The sequence below is a fragment of the Syngnathoides biaculeatus genome, chromosome 12 (genome assembly GCF_019802595.1).
Source record: "Syngnathoides biaculeatus isolate LvHL_M chromosome 12, ASM1980259v1, whole genome shotgun sequence".
Lineage (NCBI taxonomy): Eukaryota > Metazoa > Chordata > Actinopteri > Syngnathiformes > Syngnathidae > Syngnathoides > Syngnathoides biaculeatus.
The window spans coordinates 5473175-5495918 of record NC_084651.1 but is presented as its reverse complement, the minus strand read 5'-3'; the positions used below and the strand labels follow the sequence as shown (position 1 = coordinate 5495918).

At 43.0% G+C, this 22744-nt stretch overlaps 1 protein-coding gene across 1 annotated transcript in view; it reads right to left on the bottom strand.

Annotated features, from left to right (window-relative positions):
• Positions 1–22744, bottom strand: part of LOC133509551 (protocadherin-15-like) — a 284180-nt gene that overhangs the window by 76027 nt on the left and 185409 nt on the right. Inside the window, exons 18-22 of the mRNA XM_061836682.1 lie at positions 20742–20835; positions 14720–14848; positions 6560–6865; positions 3509–3739; positions 1516–1632 (exon numbers count right to left, since the gene is read on the bottom strand). Coding sequence (XP_061692666.1) covers positions 1516–1632; positions 3509–3739; positions 6560–6865; positions 14720–14848; positions 20742–20835 — 877 coding nt within the window. The remainder of the gene's footprint in view (positions 1–1515; positions 1633–3508; positions 3740–6559; positions 6866–14719; positions 14849–20741; positions 20836–22744) is intronic.

Genomic DNA, 22744 nt, shown 5'->3' with positions numbered 1-22744 from the left:
TGCTGATCACACTGACCTTTGACTGACAGGTCAAATGTTCTTTTGCTACGCATGCCGGAACAATTTTGGGCTCCCACGAGACACCGATGGCAAATAATGGGATAGAAAATGGATTGCTAAGTCAAGGTTAACGAAGTCTCAATAGAAAACTGCGGACAAAAAAGAGAACAGGAGGGGGAACTACCTTGCGACTCACGACTTTCCAAGAATGACAAGCCACAATTTTGATATAAAGGTGGAAGGACGTTCCAAGGTTCTTTGTCGTGAATGACAAAGAACGTTCACTCTGTGCAATATTTCCATCATTTTTTTATTTTTAATCACAGCAATTTGTAACCATTGTGCCAGACATTCTCGACCGCATTGTGTAACTTTTGCTTCGTGACTGATGGATTCCACAGGAAAATAGACCGAAGTCATTATTGCTCCACTCCTGGGAGAAGCTCCTCTGATACCACGGTGTGAAAGGGAGGAGAAAAAAATATGTATATTTTCTAAAGTATGTCACTGTCAGAGGCTAAAGGCTGGTGAGTCATGCGATCCGAGTTGCTGAGGCGGAATGGAAACGCGTACATACGGACTGTACAAAAAAAATGAACGCATGCGGGCTTGAGGGAACTTTCAAGTGCACGGCGTGAAACAAATGAACAAATGAAAATGTCGGCTGTTCAAAGGGCGACGTGTCGCGAGGAAGCGAGACCTCACAGAGCCACTCTTTCATACGCATTCGTTTAAAAAAAAATGCGGGTTGCTGGCTTTGTACCACATTGTATGGATGCCAAACTTTAATTCGAAATACCACGCAGAATCGCATGGTGGTAGACAAGGACAATGTATGCCACTGTGACTCTTTGTCACATTAAAACAGTCAGTATACAGAGAGCAGGACAGTATAATGGTGCTCAGCAGGTACAGTGAACAAAATAAGTATTTGAACACCCTGCTACGAGTATATTGCAAGTTCTCCAAGGAGTGGCTCTGGCATGGCCGAGCCAGTCTCCATACCTAAACCCAATAGAAAATCTTTGGAGGGAGTTGAAACACTGTTTTTCTCAGCGACAGCCCAGAAACCTGTCTGATCTAGAGAAGATCTGTGTGGAGGAGTGGGCCAAAATCCCTCCAGCAGTGTATGCAAACCTGGTGAACAACTACGGCAAACATTTGACCTCTGTAATTGCAAACAAAGGCTACTGCACCAAATATTAACATTGGTTTTCTCAGGTGTTCAAATACTTATTTGCAGCTGTATCACACAAATACAAAATCATAAAAATCAAAATTAAAAAAAAAAAAATCATACATTGTGATTTCTGGATTTTTCTTTTTAGATTATCTCTTTCGCAGTGGACCAACGATGAAAATTTCAGACCCCTCCATGATTGCTAAGTGATTTCTAACTTGCAATATAGCAGGGTGTTCAAATACTTGTTTTCTTCACTAAGTTGCAAGTTGAATATTGTCCCGCGTGCAGGTCGTGTCATTTATCATGGGTTCTGAAATGATATACGTACTCACCGGTGGGTCCTGGTCTTCTGCGAAGACCGTCGTGATGACGGTCCCCTTCTCAGCGTTGGGTGCCACCATTCCTTTGTACAAGGGCTGGCTAAAGATGGGGGAGAAGTCGTTCATATCCTGAAAATAATGGGCGATGACATACGTGAGGATTACTCCGGGAAGGAGAAAAATACTTTCGCAACTGCCAAACTTAAACTGCACAGTACTAGTTGAGTGGGGTCGGTTGTGCGGCAAAATTGTAAAAACCGCGCTGCATTGAAGGCATTAGTTGGAACCAGACTGGGTTTTAGCCAAAAAGAGACTCAAGGCAGCAAGAAGACTGCAGAATATGACACAACAACATATAGAGGACAGTTGAAGCAATGGGCTAGGCTAATAATGTATTCCCCCAAAAAATTCTGGGAGTACCTGTTTTTGCCTATGGAAAAATATTACTAATGAGTGAAGATGACTGGGTATTGTGCAGTGGAAAAATGTACAATTTTTGGAAAGCTGGGCAAATACAAGCACAACAGTCTTTGTTTTGGTACTGAAGTCAGTCCATATTAGTGCAACAGAGTTTCCTTAGACAGGGCGAGACCAGTTCTTCAAACAACAAGCTCCTTGTTAATAATGCACAACAGGTCAGTACTGCATTTGAATGCAGTCTTCATAACCTTGCAAGCTCATCTCTAAATTTAAAAAAAAAAAAAAAATGGTGCTGATCTTCCTTGTGACAATTGTTGTGATATGAGTTTCGGGAATTCGTGATTTATAAACGCGTCCTCCAGGAAAACATGCACGCGTGCATTTTTAGTGCGATCACTACTTCGCTTGAAAGAAGATTATTCTGACGGCGAGGACAATCTCCCCCGCGGAGCGGCCGCCGGAATGAGACAACAACAAAACAATGCAAGAGGAAATCAAACGGGAGCTACTTTGTATAGCCCTCTGGAGATGTTACACCAGAAGCAGGATCGGCTTCGGCTTTAGTCACAGAGGCGCCGGTGAGTTTCCGTGTCTAACATTTTCAAATAACTGACCGTGGTTTGAAATCTGCGGCGGACTGATCTGCTTTTCCCCAATCAAACGCAGCTCCTGAGTGTCGACAACAAAGCTTCCCCTCATCAAAGGACGAACTCCCCTGGCCCAGGTTGTGTCGGGTGGAAAGTCTCCCCGATAACGAGATCCCACTCATGCAAAATAGAGCCGTGCGGGTTTACGTTGACGTGACGATTCAGCAGCAATGCCAAAGACTTGATGCAAGTGCCGCGGCCTGTTGTCCAACCAGCCAGATCTCCAAACATCGTCACTAGTCGCACAAACCTTGTGAGTACTGTGAACCAGACACTGAGGTGCATCTCGGGTACCGGCATCTTTTTTTTTTTTTTATTAAATTGTTCATTTTGGAGTTGAAAGCAAAACATTTCATAGCTCAAGTGCGTGTATCATCCTTTTGATTCTGTGAAAAACAAAATACTCTTGGGAAAAGTACAACTTGGTGGCAATTGTTTACCCATCTCCATACTAAATACTGGGAATTACCGAGAGTTTTTTTTTTTTTTGTTTTGTTCTTTTGCAAGAGACTTTCGTGAGAAGGAAAAACCGCAGAGAAATTTGCACAGTCGTAGACCTCTACGACTCTTCTACACTCCCCCCATTTTGGGTAATCTAACCACAAGTTACTGAGACCACCAATGGGCTGCTTGGCAGGCGGCCAACATCATATTTGGCCTCAAGTCGCGGAGGAGGCACTGCAGGAGGGTTTCAAAGTACCTGCCTGGTTTTAAGTTTTTAAAATGGTTTACTTCAAAAGTTTAGTAGTAGTAGTGACATATTTTGTGTTTTCTGTTCACTGCATTTCCGTACAACATTTTGGTTCAGCGACAGCTACTTCTGCTACTTTTTAAAATAAAGTTGAGTTGAGAGTTTCTCACTTTTAGGTCTTCTGGGTGAAACACGTGACGCCAAAACTGAGAGCTTGCGACGACAACGAATGTCAGGGGGTTCTTACCGTGATCCGGACCGTGACGGTAGCCTGCCCCGGGGGCGTGACGCCTCCCTGGTCGACAGCTTCCACCTGGAAAGTGTACAAGGCTCCCATTCCCATAGCTGCCAGATCCTCAAAGTCCAGAGTCTGCAGCACGGCCAGCTGTCCCGTGATCGCGTTCAGGGAAAAAAGCTGACGGGCCGATTCCGACTTGATCCGGTAGGTGACATTGGAGGAAAGGTCTGAATCTGTCGCCTGCAGAGAGGAGCAGGAGGCGAGACGAATATAAGCAAAAAGTTACAGTGCGAAAACAAAAGCTTGCAATTCTGTTTTGCTCCTCGGGAGGCAAATATTGCATCATCGTGTCGCGAAGGAACTGTGGGCCGACTTCCTCAAGGGATTCCCATCTAGTTTTTGCTACTCAGTGACATGCTTGACGGTTTTCTACTCTCACACAAGCTGGAGTTACATTATGCAACACCTCCACATATTCTGCGGAACTAATTGGGATCAGAACAAAGAAGGAAATGAGGGAAACAAGGAAGGGACACATTGGCTCCGACAAGTGTGCATGGTGGGTAACTGCCTCTTTTCATCCAATATTAAATGCACATAATGGTCCAACACATAGCGAGATAAATAAGTTGTCGAGCGCGTGATTCCGTACCTGTTTGCCACTTGTCTCACAGGAAATTATCCAACTGAATATTAAAATAATTATTTGCAAGTAATTTGTTTTTGTATCTATGCTAGCGACGTATAGTGACAAGCAGGACGATTGAATTCACTTCCACAAGATGGCAGAAGCTATAGAATTCATCTGTGTATTCATTTTTGTAGCGTAATGTACCGTGCGTGAATGAGGGGGGGGGTGAAGCTACAGGGAGAAGAGATGGCGAGGGTGGATGACTTCAAATACTTGGGGTCAACAATACAGAGCAATGGTGAGTGTGGTAAGGAAGCGAAGAAACGGGTCCAACCGGGGTGGAACAGTTGGTGGAAGGTGTCTGGTGTTCTATGTGACAGAAGAGTCTCTGCAGGGATGAAGTGCAAAGTCTATAAAACAGTAGTGAGGCCGGCCAAGATCTACAGATTAGAGACGGGGGTGCTGAAGAGAGACAACAGGAAGCAGAACTGGGAGGTGGCAGAAATGAAGATGTTGGGGTTCTCGTTGGATAGGATTAGAAATGAGCTCATTAGAGGGACAGCCAAAGTTGGATGTTTTGGAGACAAGGTTAGAGAGAGAAGACTTTGATGGTTTGGACATGTCCAGAGGCCAGAGAGTGAGTGTATGGAGGAAGGAGCTGCCAGGCAAAAGAGCGAGAGGAAGACCAAAGAAAAGGTTGATGGAGGACATGAGGACAGTGGGCGTTAGAGAGGAAGATGCATGTGATAGGCTTAGATGGAAAAAAAATTTTCGGGTTAAGCTAGTGCTATAACAAATGCAACTCCAGGGCTAACGGCGGGTCGTCGCCCGTATTGTGTCCGATTTATGATGCCCTCCAGTCGGATCCGAAGCCCCGAAAGCCCCCTCCCTGCCCTGGAGCTCGTTGGACTTTGAAATTTTTTGGGGGAGTGCTTTCTCTGGAGGATGATGGCGAGTGATGGTGACTGGTGTGTCCGAGGATGAGCAACCAATGTCGGACACGAGGTGGGGGCGGTGGAGGTGGTCGGACTCCCGTGTTCATTGACGGTGTTAGGGGTGTTAGGGGTCGCTGTGGCGACCTCTAACAGGAGAAGCCGAAAGGAAAAGAAGAATAATGTACTGTAGATTTTTCTTACGTAAAACGTAATCTGGCCCCAAAAATGTTCAGTTAAATGTTGTGGATTATGTCTACAAATACTCGGGTCTCCGGCATGGCAGAAAATAGACAACCAAATGAATTCATTTTACTTTTTGATCTTTAAAAGCTGTGTTAACATTCAAAATGTGGCTTACGGTGACACAGTGGAATTCAATAGGAAATATACTTTTCAGGAATAAAATGCCTCAATTTCTAGCACTTAGAGAGCTGAGAATTTTTCGAGGCGGTCGTTCATTAAGAACAACTGGTCTATACCAAATGCAAAAGTAAAAATGGGTTTATGTAAAGGGAATTTCAGAGGAGATCTGCATACATTTGAAACATAAATGCATTAGCATTGATCACGATGAATATTCATGCTGCTGTTATAGGTCGATAGGCTACTAAATTATGAATATATGGTGATTTTATTATATCTCCCAGTAAAGTCGAACGTATATTGGTGTAAATGGGATGGAATTACAACTAGCAAACATATGAATCATAGGCATCATCATGCATGCGTGTACTTGTATGAATGCATGCATGAGGCCGCACAATTCCGTTCTGCATTTCATTTCAATTTCAAAGCGGCCTCGGATGTACAACCGATCTAATTGTCTTCCGCTCACACCGCGGTTGTCCACTCTCAGCCGAGGCAGATTAATGTCACGGCGCTCCTGTCACTCACTCACCGTTCGCCCTTCGCTTTCTCCCCTCGTACTTCCCACCGCTGCAGAAATTGTCGCTTACAATATGCCAGCAATTACTCATCCGTTTGGTTCTGCGCAGCTGACGCTTCCCTTTCGCGTGCCGGCACGGCGAGGGGGAAAAATGTGCAGTGACATTTGACTTAGTTAAACTTAGCCCAAGACAGACTGCTGTGGTTAAAAGTGTTTTGTTACAAAAAAAAAAAACAAACAAACAAAAAAAACGTGGAGCAGCTGTAGAGCGTCGGCCTCACAGTTCTGAGGATCCGGGTGCAAATCCTGGCCCCGCCTGTGTTGATTTTTCATGTTCTAGTCGCAGGGAAGTCTTCTGCATCGCTTTTCTCCATCTTAATTAAAGCTGACTAATTTGGTATTTTTTATACCCGTGTATAACGCGGACCCTAGATTTTTAGCGGAAAAAACGTGCATTGTACATGAAAAATTACAGTTGAATAAAATTGTATGTGAGTAGATGAGACACCCCTCCTCTAAACAGTTCATATTGAAATTTAAAAGGGTGTTAAATCATATCAAATGTCTTCCAATTCTATCACACACGATTGAAATGCACAAACACTTACACTAAGCGTCAGGATCACAGTTCCGACGGGGCTGTTTTCCGGCACGTTCACCACGTACGTCTGCCGCGAGAAGACCGGGCTGTTGTCGTCGATATCCGTCACCGTCACCGTGACGGTCAAAGCGGTCCGCCGGGGGTCCACGGCCTCGTCGGAGGCTTCGATCACCAGCTCGTAGCCGCTCCTGAGCTCCCGGTCGAGCGGCGCCCGGGTGTAGATGCTGCCGTTGGCGCCGATTACAAACAAGTCGGGATGATTGACGACCCGGTAGCCCACCTGGCCGTTCGCCCCCGCGTCTGGATCTGTGGCCTGGAGGGATCAGAGACGGAGAGGCTTTGCTGGAAGGAAGACAAATCATTACCTTTGTGTAGTCGCTACATGAATACATGGAGATGTGAGATGTGCTTGCTTGCCAAGCATTTTTCCTCTGAATTGCATGAGCTACAATCTGAAACTGAAACCTTTTATTTCCAGTTTCACTGTCATTAAATCTTGCCAGGCTCGCACCGTGACTTGCTACAATAACTGCAATTCATTCTACAAAGTTGACTGCACTGGGTTGAAACCTACCATAACAACAATCGGATCAATTTTGAGCTCTTCAAGCACAGTTAGCAAGGTCCGATTATTGGGTATACCTGAGAGAAAATTTTCTTTAGTGTAGGTTGCGTTAAGAGAAGTTATTTTTCTCCCCCATCTGCTCAGGACTGACAATCGTAAACGTTAAAACTGCTTAGTATTTATGATCACAAATCCCGACCTGTGTGGTCAAAAAGGTGTTCAAAAGAAGTCACTGGCTCTGCGATTGTGACAAAGAAAACGATTAGGGCCAAAAATTAAAGCTATTTACAACCACAATGTTGTACTGGATACAGTGACAAAAATCTGGCCAAGTGGCCAAAATCAATTCGCAAGGAATATTAGAAGGCACAAAACCATTACTTTCCTCTAAATGAATCTCCTCAGCTTGCAACAAAATAGTTCCTTGGCACTAAAACTAAGGTGATGCCATGGTAATATTTTTATTAGTTTGAGATTGGGTGAATTTGGCAGTGGCATATCGTGAATATGCATAGTTACTACTCTTTCTTCTTCTTTGTATTTGGCACGAGTCAACATGCACTGTGGCGACAGACTCCTCTCACAGGTCAGTCTTGGTACTACAACAATCTGCTTTGGAGCAGGAGATTCACAAATGTCAATGGAGATTTCGATTTCTCAGGAACCCGGCAAACTCTTTACTGTAATTTCCGGCCTACAGAGCGCACCTGTTTATAAGCCTCACCCAGTCCATTTGTAAAGGAAATTCCATTTGGTACATACATAAGCCGCACCTGTGCAAAAGCCGCAAGCGCCCACATTGAAACACGGGATATTTACAAAGAAAGGCGGTAAACAGAAAGAGCTTTCAAAGTTTTAATAACTTAGCTTAACATAGCAAAACAAAAAAAAAAAACAAAAAAAAACAGCTGTGGCAGCTACACAATAGCAATACGGTAGCACAGCACGAACAGGGCTGGTTAAAAAAAAATAATAATAATAAAAAAAAACATACCTAAATCACCGAGACACGGCAGTAACACAGCAGCAACACACTAGCGTGCCGCTAATGCTAGCATAGCGCTAACAGGGCCAGTTGAAAGAAAAAAAAAAACAGCCGTGCCAGCTACACAATCGCAATACGGTAGCACAGCACTAACAGGACTGGTTAAAAGAAAAAAAAAAAGAAAAAAAAAAACATACCTAAATCACCGAGACACGGCAGTAACACAGCAGCAACACACTAGCGTGCCGCTAATGCTATCGCGGCGCTAACAGGGAAAGGAAAAGGAAAGGAAAAATGGAAAAAAAAACATACTGGTAAAAATCACTTCCTCGCCACATTGATTCCACCGTCTCACTCTTACCTTTTCCGCTCGAGTGACCCCTTGTGGCCATTAGAAAAAAAAAGTATAAATTAGCCGCATCACCGCATAAACCGCAGGGTTGTAAGCGTGTGGGGAAAAAAAAAGTCACACCTTATAGGGCGGAAACTATGGCAAGTAGTAGGTGCATTAAAAAATGGTTTCTGTTTACCCTGCTTTATTGTCATCTGTCATTGTTGCAATGTCATTAGCATACAGTAGTACGGGGGAGGGAAAAAAAAAAAAAACTCCATCAAAAGTCATAAATAACCTCATTTCCCTCCTGACCTGGCAGACGTAAACTGTGAGTAACACTATTTACATAGACCATTAATAGCGGAAAGCGATAAATATTCACTGCGAATGAGCAACACATTTCAAAATTGAAGGTGTTTGCCTGCAGGCTGACAGCAGCTGTTTTGTGTTTGATCTGATCCAGAACACGATCCATTAGAGCCGGGCTTTTCGTTCTAACACCTTGCGTGTTTACACGGCATACAGACGGCGGCTGAAACAACGCGGGCGCAATTTGGGTTCTCATCGCCGTCGTCGCTCGGGAGATTTGAGTCCTCGTGACGGATCGCGCGCCGGTTCAAAAGGCCAACGTGGCTTCGGTTACGCAGCGCCGGCTTCTCGTCGCGAGGGACGCGGCCTGCATTGCGCTTAATGGCGAAACGCGTCATTCTTCAAGTCAATAGCGTCCAAAAAAAAAAAAAAAAAAAAAAAGTGGTTTGGTGCTTCATATTTTAAAGATTTTGATTGACACGAAATAATCGAGGTGTTGCTGAACTGTAGACTTTCAGCTTTAATTCCAAGAGATTTCACAAAAGCTATGTAAATTATTCTTACAAAATAAAACATCCTACAAAATGGAGGTACGCTGCATAAAATGACTGCAATCCCTCAAAATTAAATGCGCTATTTTTGTCAAACCTCTTCAATAAATGCAAAAAGTCAACACTTCATTGCGTTATTGTTGCTTCCATCGACTGTGCAATTTTCTTTTTGGACAGGTCAAATCCAGTTCCAATCATCGCTTAGTCTCCATTCCCGCCACTTGAGGGCAACAAATCGTACACCGACTTCCTGTCCGCTCCGAACGTACCCCATTAATATTCATGCGTCATTCACTGAGAAATTAAACGCCCAAAACATGTTTTGCAACGATAAAGAAGTGAAGAAAAAGTCTTGGAACAGAACCAAGATTCATTGTTTTTTTTTTTTTTTTCCCCCCTTGCTTGGCCTTGGCATCAAGTTTTATGGAATATGATTGAAGATTTTGCGCTTATTCCAGCTCACTAGCGGCAATGGTGTGAATAATTTGTGGTAAATAAATTATACGGAATAATCAATTCAGTGCTACTTTGATTCACGACAGCCTCAGTTTAGTAGCGGGCGAAGAATAAGTTCGGCAAAAGTGATGTCAAAGAAATTGTTGGATTCTTACTTTTTTTGTTGTTTTTTTTAATCGATGTATGCCTTTATAAAACACAATGTCGTAGAGTGCTGTTGTTCGTGTGGACGATTGGGGGGTGCTGGAAATAATTAATGGTATTTCTAATTAAAATTGGGAAAGTTGATTTCAGATACAAGTCATTTGATGTCCTCGGAATTGAATTTAATTAAATTTGGAAGTCAAGGTAATCCTGTGGCATGCAATAAAATGAGGACAAAGCGACCAGCAAGCGCAGAGCACGTCTGCGGTTCGAGTTTTGACTCTCACTTCTGGCCCTTGCTGGAGTCTGCACGTTTTTAGCCTGACACCGTCATTGTTGTTTTTGGAAAAATTGCAACAAATTCAACAAATAAAGACAGTGCAGTTGCCTTTTTTTTTTTTTTTTAAACCAATCTTATTGGTATGTTTTATTGATATTGTGACACAGAGTCCAAAATTCTGCTCAATTGGGCTCGGAAAATGGATTATTTTTTTTTTGTTTTTGGTGAGAAATTTGGGAAATGGGTTTTCTCCAGATACTTCTGCTTCTTCCCAGATTCCAAAAACATTCACGTTACGTTCATCGTTGACTATCCATTTATTTTGTGAGCCGCTTATCCTCACAAGGGTCGCGGGAGTGGTGAAGCAAATCCCAGCTGTCACCAGGCAGGAGGTCGGGTATAACCTGAACTAGTTGACAGAAAAACGCTCACAATCACACCTATGTGCAATTTAGAGTCTGCAAGTTTTTGGGATGTGGGAGGAAACCGGATTGCCCGGAGGAAACCCACGCAGGCACGGCGAGAACATGCAAACTCCACACAGGCGGGGCCAGGATTTCAACTCCAGTCCTCAGAACTGTGAGGCAGACGCTAGTCTAAACAATTGTTGTTAATATTTCTTTAAAGGATTTATTCAGAGTTGTTCAATTAATGTGACATATTTTGGGGATGTGGGAGGAAACCGGAGTGCCCGGAGAAAACCCACGCAGGCACGGCGAGAACATAAACACTCCACGTAGGCGGGGCTGGGACCTCAAACTTGTGAGGCCAATGCTCTACAACTGAGCCGCCGTACTGCCTCATTGATGACTAAATGATCAACAAATATATGATATATGAATGCAAATCCTTGTTTTTCTATATGTGCCCTGAATTGGCTAGCGATCAGTTCAGCGTGTACCGTAATTTTTCGAGTATAATGCGTCTCGAAGTATAATGCGCACCCCCAATGTTGATCTAAAAATTAAAAAAAAAAAAAAAAAAAAAATCAGGAAAAGCCTTATACCAATGTACAATGCGCACCAACAGTTTGCTCCTACCCATATTCTCAAAATATTAGGAAGGATCTGTATTTATATTTTGTTAGATTTCGACCAGTATTGTTTTTCAAAAAAACTGTCTGTGCAACAATCATTAATAATAATCATTGTGCATGTGCTGATTGTGCGGTAATATAATATTGGGACAGGCCACGGGGCACGCTTTTCTTTTAAAAGGAGCTGCAGAACTCGCTGTTCTCGTCGACATTTTTTGTCTCGGTTTAAATTAAAACAAAGTCACTGGTTTCTGATCTTTGGTGCGGTAGCACCAAACATGCTACGCTAACGTTCCTAAAATGCAACGCCCCCCCCCGAGGAGGTCAGAGTTCAGGTTGGTGGTGCACATTCCCATAGTAAAGATAAATGTGTAACATAAGATATTGAATATCATATCAAAATGTATATTTATACTTTTTTTTAACCCTTCTATGTACCTTGTATTTTATATTTTTCATCCATACCTATATATAATGCGCCCGATTAACTTTTTGAAAATATTTTTGGAAACATTTGCGCATTATTTTCGGGAAATGACGGTACCTTCGCTCGACTCACGCGCAACCCTGACAAAGAAAAGCCGTATAGAAAATGGAAATGCGCTATTTTTTTTTTTTTTTTCAGAAGATTAATTCTAAGGATATCTGCTTTAGTTAAATAAGATGACTACTTCCTAAAAAATCTGCGGGACTAATTGCTTTAATAGTTTTAATCAGGCTTGTTTTTATGCGCATACCTATCAAGTACTTGAGATAAAAAAAAATAATAATAAAGAACGAGCCCCCAGTACTTAAAAATTGAGTGTATGACCACCTTGACGCATTGTAAAGTTTTAGGAGACGGTGTTTAATGTTCTCCTTGAGATTTTAGCGTCAGCGTTTTATTTGAACTGTACTTTCTTTACACGTCTTCTCGTGGAGCGTTGCCCTTGGCGAACGAGTGCACGGAGGGCACGCAAAGCTTCCGCTCTTGACGTTTTTTACACACTCGTCGATTGAGGGACTGCTTTGAAGTGACTTTCCCAAAATGGCGAACCTCGTCGCGTCTTTATTCGAGCAACGCCGCTGAAGAAGAGCGCCGCGTGGAGAATATTTAAAAAAAAAAAAATTTTTTTTTAAAAAAAGCCCTCTTGATCAAGCTCAACTCCAGCTTTGCACACGGTGGCAGCGATGTCTTTCGCTTTAATGTACTTTGCGCTGTAGTTTGAAAAGGCTGAGCATGCGGGGCTTACCTACTGGGACGGAGAGGCTAAGCAGGCGAGGCGATTGTGAGGGTGGGGGGGGGGTGGGGGGGGGGTCGCCCGCCAACCCAGCTACTTTGTGAGGACGCACTTGGACCAGAGTCAGAAGGCAACAGGGCTTGCTTAGTGTCTTATTTCACACGTCATAAACTCACATTTGCCGCTAGGCTGGAGTATTTCAAACTAGAAATGCACACATAATTACCTATAGAGCTCGAGCACGTGATGTCACCATTTTCACGGCGCCATATTGCAGGTCAAAAAGAGCTGCTCGACAGTGTGGGGGACATTGAACCGGAGCAGAATATACACAATGCCTGAGACTTGTTGTCCTGTTGGTTGTTACAACAGACAAGACAGATATTCAAAAAGATCATTCTATAGAATACCAACTGAAAAGATGGATGGATTTCGGCAATTAAACGTGAGGGATTGTGCGCAACCAAATACACACGACTGTGTAGTGATCGCTTCATTTCAAGTAGGAATTATTCCTTTAAATTTCAAATTCCCAAGAAGTATTTATCATGCCAAGTTGGCTCATTTGAGAACAATGTGTTAAAAAAAAAAAAAAATAAAGTTGTCTCCAATGTACACGGAAGCATGTTGCGACCACACGTTAATCTTTGGTCAACCAGATGTTTTTTTGTTTTGTTTTTTTTTTTTAAATTTGCTTTGTTCTCAAATGAGTCCAATGCGTATTTAAAAAAAAGAAAATAAACTGTCGGTCACAGAGAGGTTTATGTAGGTTAACGTGTAGCCGCAACGCGCTTCCGTGTACGGGGGCTGAAGGCTATCCCAGTATTTTTTTAAATACGCATAGGACTCATTTGAGAACAATGCATATTTAAAAAAAAAAAAAAAAAAATCTGTCGCGGAGAGGTTGACCGAAGTTTAACGCGTGGCCGCAACACGCTTCATGTACGGAGGACCCGAATTTCATTTTTTTTTATTTTCCCCCAATCATAACAAATGAATGCGAGTTTGTGTAAAACGAGGGGTCATTTATTGAAATATTGGTATTTGTATTGAAAAAATATGCGGGATTTATTCTTGATTGAGAACAGATGCAGCAATGAAGTATTTGTATGCGTAAAGACTTTTCTAAACTTTCAAACTCTTCCGTGTAAATCTCGATGACTTACTCACCAGATCCATGTGTAGATCGTGTTGTCCAAGACGAGCCGAAGCGGGTTAACTGTCCACTTTCTTATCAGTGAAAACATCGACTCGGGCATTAAATATGGTTCGTCTCTGCCAAGAGTCTCTCTTTTTTTTTTTTTTTTTTTTAAAGACAAATCCAATATTTTAGCACATGTGATGAAGGTTTCCGTTCCTCTGTCGGATACGATGATCACAAAACGAGGTTCTTTGATACTTGTAGGTTTCTTCGTAATAGCGAAGCGCAGCCTCCCCTTCTTCTTCTTCTTCTCCTCCATCGACCTCTCAGCAGTCATACCAAGTACGTCATCTTGTTTTTTTCAATGTATTTGTTTTTTATACAAATTCTTTTGATATAAATTCTGACTTTAACGGTGGAATCCGACTCAAGTCGAAATTCGAGTTAAGTCGCGACTCTCGGAACGGATCTCAGTCGTAGACCGAGGACTCCCTGAACTTGTTTGCAGTGGACGTGAGGCTTCTGTCCAAGGCAGTCACACTTGCTGCCCCTTACTTAGTTATCTGTGCTTTTATTGTTTTGTTTTTTTTTTTTTTTTTTTTTTAATTCATCATTGGGTGTGTTGATTGGGTCGACGCTGAATTGGAAAGTGAACTTTGATCAGCTTGATTTAAATTAATGTGTTCTTAATAAACATTTTGCTGCAATAACTGTCTTCAATAAAAGACAATGACGACAGCACCATTTTGGATATCAGCACCCGCGAAAATATGACCACGAAAAGATGACATCATCCATTGTATTATTCATCATCATTTTGAGATTAATTCCCTATTTATATGCAAAATGGGGTAGTAACTCTGTCGCGGAAGAACGGCGATGAAGCCAAGACCAATTGATTTTACGGCTTTATCGACAATTTAGTGGCTGAAAGACGTTAATTATGAAGTACACTTTTCATGGTTTTGTCATTAAACCACGGGTTCAATTTTAACCACGAATATCATGGGTCTGTAGTGTGATGATCAGTTACGTTGTAAACGTCCAATTTTAACTCTGAAAATGAAATGTAGGGTTGTCCTGATAGCATGGGGGGGTGTGTGTGGGGAGGGGGGTGATTGAAAATGCCTCGCGTGTCAAACTTACCTTGACTTGTCCCACGAGCAGATTGGCCTCCTCTTCTCGGACAGTGAAGTTAGTGGGGGCCACGGGGTCAAACTCGGGGTCGTTGTCGTTGACGTCGGTCACGACTATGTCCACCGTGGTTGTCGACGTCTGGGGGAGGGAGAGCGATCCAAATTTGCAATCACTTGAAGAAGCAACAACGAAAATGCCCCAAACTGCACATTCTGAAGAAAGTACATCCAGAAACGTTACATTCAAACTGTAAATTCTGTGTACTGTCCATAGAATTTATTACACCAACTGCCAGTGTAAGTTTTTTGCCACAAACATTTTGCACCCAATAACACCTACAAAAATCAAATAATCAAACCAAATAAGTCGTCAAAAACAAGGCAGAGATTTTATTTCCAAAAAAAGATTCAGTTTTAGTCAGCCACTGTAAAATTATGTAGCTTGAACATTAACACTGCGTCCAAACATAAGAAACTACAGGAAAGAAGTGTACTTGAATGACGGTACAATCATATTTATTCAAACATTTGTATATTTATCACGCGCAAAGAGTCTCGATTAAATGACGACGTCGGTTATGGTTCTACACTACTCGATTTCTTGTTCACACTATAGCCCTCATATTACCTTTTGAAGACCATTTTACTTTTATTGCATTTTCATTATTTGCTTAAATATGACCTTATACATTTAATCAACAGATAAAGTGTTGCCCTTTTGCTAATCAGACAAGGATGCGTACTGGAGCCGATGGTTGTCCTTGATCTTTGTACGCAGAAAACCGTCTGCCGCCATCCTCCTATCCCAGGCGTTGCCGTGGAGACAAACGACACCAGATAAGGAACGGAAAGTTAGAATCCCGGCCCAGGATCAGACTGCGGGGGTGGGGGGTAGCCACTTCAAACATGGACCCATACATATAAAAACCTCGTGTTACTGGGCAGCTTTTGACTTCTTCTTTGGCCATCCTGCCGGAAGACACACGTCTCGTGTGCGGCAGATACCTAGATAAGACCCGGACGTCTGTACTGCACATTCCTTTGTCATAAATCCATTTGCTGTTAACTTTTTCTAATCGTTGGTCATATCTTCCTCGACTCGTGAACACGCGTAGGGTCCAAACTCGCAAATCCCTACACTTTTAACACATAATCCCGCTGGAATGAAGATTAGCCGGAGTAAAACACAATATATGTGCATGAATTGGAAGGGCGGAGGAGGAAGAGTGAAGCTCCAAGCAGAAGAGATGGCGAGGGTGGATGACTTCAAATACTTGGGGTCAACAATACAGAACAACGGAGAGCGTGGTAAGGAAGTGAAGAAACGGTGTCTGGTGTTCTACGTGACAGAAGAGTCTCTGCTAGGATGAAGGGCAAAGTTTGTAAAACAGTGGTGAGGGCGGCCATGATGTACGGATTAGAGACGGTGGCACTGAAGAGACGACAGGAAGCAGAACTGGAAGGTGGCAGAAATGAAGATCTTGGGGTTCTTGCTTGGAGTGAGCAGGTTGGATAGGATTAAAAACGGGCTCATTAAAGGGACAGCCAAACTTGAATGTTTTGGAGACAAGATCAGAGAGAGCAGACTTCGATGGTTTGGACATGTCCAGAGGCGAGAAAGTTGGTAGAAGGGTGTTTAGGATCGAGCTGCCAGGCTAAAAGGTGAGAAGAAGACCAAAGAAAAGGTAGATGGATGTTGCAAGGGAGGGACATGAAGATTCTAGGGGTTAGAGAGGAAGATGCACGAGATAGGCTTCGATGGAAAAAGATGACACGCTGTGGCGACCCCTGACGGGACAAGCCGAAAGGAAAAGAACACGTAATTCCCTTCATTGGTTTATTCCACCAGTGTACGCATGATCTTTTGTTTTTATTTTTTGCCATCTGCCTCTGTAAATCACACAGCCTCGCAGTTCTACCGCAGAACCCGTGCCAGTCCTTTGCAAAAATGACTGGCAGTTAGCAAAGCTCGATACTAATCCCGGAATAAACGGTCGGTCTTGTAGGGAACATTTCGATGTAGAAGCGGTCGACCCCTCGCAACAGTTCCAACCAGAAGTGCGTTTGAAGATTTGCCCCCCCCCTGCACTTGAGCAGCGTTCATCCCAGAGGAAACAATCTAGTTCTTCCATCTCGGCGTCCTCGCGGGGATTCACCGCAATTGTTGTTTGCTTTGTTCGGGCGTAATTACAGACATTCACGCGGGAGCTGACACGCTGGAAGCCGCCACACACACAGGCGGCCCACTTGATCCACCGCCACGATGGGATACCAGGTATCATTAACGTCGGCGTGGCGGTGACAGGCTCTATTTATTTTTCACTTTGCAGAAGACCTGCAGCCAATTAGTGTCACCATCCCGGCGTGAATATATATATTTTTTTTCTTCAAAGCCGCAAGAACCAAGAGCCTGATTAACGAGCGGCTATTATTTATTTAAAGCCGGCGCTCCGTGATGTCTGAAAGGCACCCGAGGTGGAATCTTTTGCGTGTCGGCTTTTCAAGTGACAGGTCTGACCGGAAGCCGTTGGATAAGATCGTGCTGTTAGGATTCGTGTAGGGGCGTCAGCTGAGGGGCGAGGATAGAAAAAAAAAAAAAAAAATGGTGTTATCCCAGTTGGTGTCTGAGCCCCCGCGAGGGAGTCGGTATGACAGAGTTCACACCTGAGAATACCGATTTGGGAAACTGGTCACATGGACTGCAGATGGAGCTGGTTGTGCTGGGGGCCACGGGAAGATGTCACGTTTTAACCGGCAAAGAAAGTTTGCCGCTGTACTCCGAGATCATTTTCTCCATGTCACAAAGCCTTTAGATTGCATGCACTCTTAAGTAATCATCTCCACGCCATTGAGCTTTATTGCCAAACCCATTTTAAGACAATTTCACATACAATTAAACGATGAAGTCCTGAGACTTTTTGCGAAAAGAGCTTTAGGACACGAAGCACCTACGCGAACGTAAGTCCCGAATCTCGAGATAATGTTCGCGACATACCGAAAGTAAACGATTTTCTCCTTTTAACTATGTCATTGGATTTATGTTTGTCTTTTCCACTGTTTGCCTTCTGAACTTTGATGTTAGCTTCAGAAAAAAAGATACAAAGCAAAGCTCCTCAATCTTTGATTTAGCTCCCTTGGCAAGCAAAAGCAGGACATTTTTTGTTGCAGGTTTTAAGACAGCTGGATGCTTCACTCCATTTCCTCCTGATCTTGGAACTGATCCTGTATTTGTGTTTAGTTTTCAGTGTTTGTTTGACTGCACACTCTGTTTGCCGGCACCAATACGCAAATAAAGAGTCCCAGGTCTAGTTTTGATCCATGACATGTGCCCGAACCACCTAAGCTGATTCTCATGGGACCGGTCTGAGCGATCCCAGTACTGAAAAGTCTCCTTGTGATTAACGCGGATATGCGTATATTTTGTAAACTTCCGGCCAGTCTGAAACATCCCCATCCATGCTTCAACACGTCCCATTCGACAACTTGACGCCGAGTGTTCAAGTTCGCTATGGACGTCTCGGAAAGACGAACACAGCGAACGTACATCTATGTGTATATCTTTTTATCAACTTTTGTTTCAAGGTTAGGTTATAACGTATGTTAGCTAGCTCTACGTCGAAGAAGGGGAACTATGAGACCGGCGGATTTCCCAGTAAGCGTCTGCTACGGACCCAGAGTTCCGCTGTTAGTAACGCATGCGCATTGATCGCAAGGAGACTTTTCAGCACGGGGGAGCGCTCAGACCTTCATACCCGGCTCCGCGGCCGACCTCACGAGGTTGAACAACTACACTTTTGCAAAGAAAACTCATTTCCTCTATGTACCCAAGACAGATTGTCCTTTTTCCTCACTAGCTTACGAGCACTTCGATGAGCTCGTCGACAGTGTGCGTTCACGTCACCATGTTGCCACGGTTACCGCAATTCTATGCTAATTATGCACACAAAAGCCAGACTTTCCCACCCCCACGCCAGTGCATATTTTTTTCCCTTTATCTTTTCTCATGTTTCCGACCTTCCTCGCAGAATCTCTCCCTTCCCCTACTTCCTCGTTTATCCCCCCGCAGCCGCTGTGACATGGTTTCATCCCGCAGGTGACATTCGGCACACCCGAGTCACGCGGCAATTTATTTTGCGCCCGAGACGCTTCCCTCTGCTGCACCTCGATCTAAAACTCGCACAACACAGGTGAAGCTTATTGACTCATACAATCTGTCCATCTTTATTGAGATAAATAGCCTCATCCCTCAGCGTACCGCTTCCCACATCCCCCCCCCCCCCCCCCCCCGCAACAAGCTGTATTCACCATCACTCTTCCGGAGAAAGAAGAGACTTTTTAGAGCAGACGATCAGCAAAAAGAGGGGCACGCGTTTCACCTCGGCCTTGAAACGGCGACAGCTGCCCGAAGTCGACCAACTCAGGTGACACCTAATTAAATTAGAATGGTTTATATGACAGTATACGCAGTGAGAACCAGAGAAGCATCTGTTGTGGGTTCTGGATTACGAGCAGTCTGAAGACAAAAAAAACAAAACAAAAAAAACAATACTTCAAGTTCATCACGAGTGAATAAACCAGGGTGTAGTAAACTTCTTTTATGATAGTTATAATTAATATATTGACCTGAGTACTTTAAAATGATGTCGTCAGAACTCAAACCCAGAATTTTGTAGGATATGGGGAGGGGAAATTAGACTGGCGTGAGTTGAATGCTTACTTTGACAGGGTGGTGGGGGAGTCCTACAGTAAAGCCTCATTTTCCAACGTCCCCGTTTTCGAACAACAATTGCCAGATTTTTTTTGTTTCTGTTTTCGAACGAAAATCGGTACTCGAACGGCCCCCGACAAAACCCGGAAATAACATATTGCGGGCGGCCGGACAACACGCTTTGTTGTGGATGCCCACACCGCCGGAAAAAAAAAAAAAAAACGGAAATAACAATGTACGAAGCTGACCCACCCACGACGTGTTTTGTTATTGTCTATTCGAACGCCCCCCCCCCGAAAAACAAAACGGAATTGACACAACGCGCAATCAATGTTTCGAAAGAATGCAAGTTCCTTGTTTAAAGTTATTCTGCACTTTTGTTCATAAAAAAAAAGTTTACAAGACTAGGGGCCGCGTCGCTACAGATAGATGGACTCCCAGCCTGGCGTACTCTACTACTAAAACATACATTTTAAGCAAAAAATAAATATATGACTTCATTTATTTTATTATATAAAATATCTAAACTATACATGTATTTCTACTACGCAGTTTATTATCAGGAAAAGCTAAAAAAAAAAATGCTTTAAAAAGCCAAATTGTTTTAGGCTTCAAACGCATTATTTCTTTTTCCACTCATTGTAATGAGAGACATCGATTTGGTTTTCGAACAATTCACTTTTCGAACCGTTTTCTGGAACGGATTGTGGTCGTGAACCAAGAGATCACTGTGAAAAACAGAAATAAAATAATATTTTCCAAACTTGTTTAAAATTATGCACCATCAGAAGTGAATAAACCACTTTGTACAAACAAAATGCACCCCCATAAGTAGAAAAAAAAAATCATATATATATACATATATATATATATTTTTTGGGGCTGAGTACAATTATCAACACTAAAAAATAAACTTAAAATCAAACATTCTTAATTTACCTAATTGGTTTAAAATGTTGCCATTATCATCTAGTTGGATTTTGGCACAAAATATGTAATGTAAGTATTATACCAAGAAAAATGATATGAATGTATAGAGGTAAATATGAGAAAATTAAAAAAAAGATTAATTTTAAAAAATTGGCTCAACCCAACTGTTTTAAAGAGTGTGTACAAAAAAATTGCGCTGTGATAAAACTATTAATCTTTACCTCAAATATTAAAAAATGTAGTTTTGCCTTTCACAAGCAGATGGAAGTGCAGAATAATGAACTCAACTACATGTGATACTTACGCAAAGCTACATTTTCACCCAGTAAATCTCCATTTCCCTCCCAATAAAAGACAGATGTACAGTTTGTGATAATAAAGGGCCTCGTCTTACCCCTCCAGGGTTTCCATCTGAGGCCGTGACGACCAGACGGTAGCGGTCGTTGCTTTCTCTGTCGAGAGGTTTCTCCAAAATTAAAAGACCAACGCTGTGAAGAAAATCAAAATGTTACATTGAACAGATCGACGCCCATTTTCATCAATACCCAACCACCAAAAGGCTCGGTGCATCCATTTTTCCTCACACGTTTGTCCCTCGGAAGGATATGAATACGCAATAAGCACTTGGAGGGTGATGGGCGTGCTGCCGTTAGAATGTATTTAATTAAGATATTCATTCGCATTCATGACTTTTTGGCCATTGACTACTAAGAGGAAGAGCAAGTCGGCTTTTAAAAGGTTACCACGCAGCCCACACCCAGATGCAAAACACGCAGCGGGGAACCCATGTTGTGCTTCCAGTCACCGCGGCGCACGAGCAACAATTTGTTGCCAGGGAGGATTTCCGCAGAGCAGCCTGCGCGGTCCCCGAGACCGGCGCGCGGAATTATCTTTGTTTGCACACACACGCACGCGGCGGCGTAAGACATGACAGCGGGCGCAAGTGCATTAATACAAATAGTCGCGAGCGCACGGCATACGCAAAGCGACAGAATCCAGCAGAGAATCCGCCAGGAACGCGAACAAATTGCAGCTCAAATAACGAGTGCAGCGTCCTGTTCTTGCCTTCGACCTTCTAATTGAAGGTAGCGGCGGACCGCACGCGACTAAATTAACTCAATTTTCGTTCTTAAATCGCATTTGTTGATTTTATTTATCATCACGAGCACGGCATGAGTGACACCGATGCTCATCTTCGCACAATCCAGTTAAAAATGAGCAACATGAATTCCAGCAATTATACTGCTCCGAGTGTTACGTATGTGTTATGCCTTATGTGTTACAAAGTCGTTTTATTTACATCAACAATGATGCTCATTTCCGTCAGCCCATCTACATTATACGTTGTTCAAGTTTTATTATGTGGTTTAATTGAAAATGTTGGTGTTTAAAACTACAGTGTTTAAATGACCTTTTCTTTTGTGTGTAATTTTTTTTTACAGTAAATTCCAATTGGGAGTGACAAATATAGAATGATTTTTTATATGGCCAGGTCACGCCCCCGACGACATGTTAGCCTACCACTTCTTGAAAGCAAGTGAGTGAGAACAGGTGGTAGGGAATAGTTGTATTACGTTTGTTTGAATTAATTTAAATGTTTGTAAAAGTGCGTGGGATATGGAAAACTATTACAAAAATGTACCCTTATATGGTCTCCTTTTGACATGGGTAAATTTCATCGCAACTCACTGACAAATTTACGTCAATCTTAATGTATTATTATAGAGCGCTCTTTAAAGGGCTACTGCCATGAAATGCATGATTTTTAGTATGTTATTAATGAAAAAATGTCAGCCGACATAGACCCATGCGTCCCCCCCCCACTACAAAACATGATTTTGATGTATACAGCTTTTCTTAACTCCCGCCATGAAAATCCTCTCGAGGGATTTGTTTTCGAGAAGAAGCAGGAAGTGACATACATGGCGGGACCGCCCTCAAGTGGACTCGTTTGTTTCCATTAGTTTGAGTTCCGAGAAGGTGGCTCGTTGTTCCTTCGTGTTAGCCAAAATGCCGGCTCGTTGCATTGCTGGATATTGCTTGAACGCTCGGGAGGATGGATTTACCCTTCATAAGTTTGCAAGAGACCCGGTTCTTCGTGAAAAATGGATTGCACGGGTGCAAAGGACGAGAGTTTCGTGGGTTCCAAATGACAGGTAGGTGTGTATACAGCTACAAAAAAAAAAATAAAAATAGTTTGGGGCGGATCACGTAAACCGTCTCTCATATTGTAACAAAAGATTCGCGTACATATGACAGGGGTGCTAAATGTGTCGCATCTGACAGCTTCCAATATGCAGCCAATATGGCGACCGCTTGGATGTCGAATGACACTTCCGCAACTTTGCGCATGGATGACGTGCTCGCCGCTCATATTTATTTTTTCGTGGAGACATT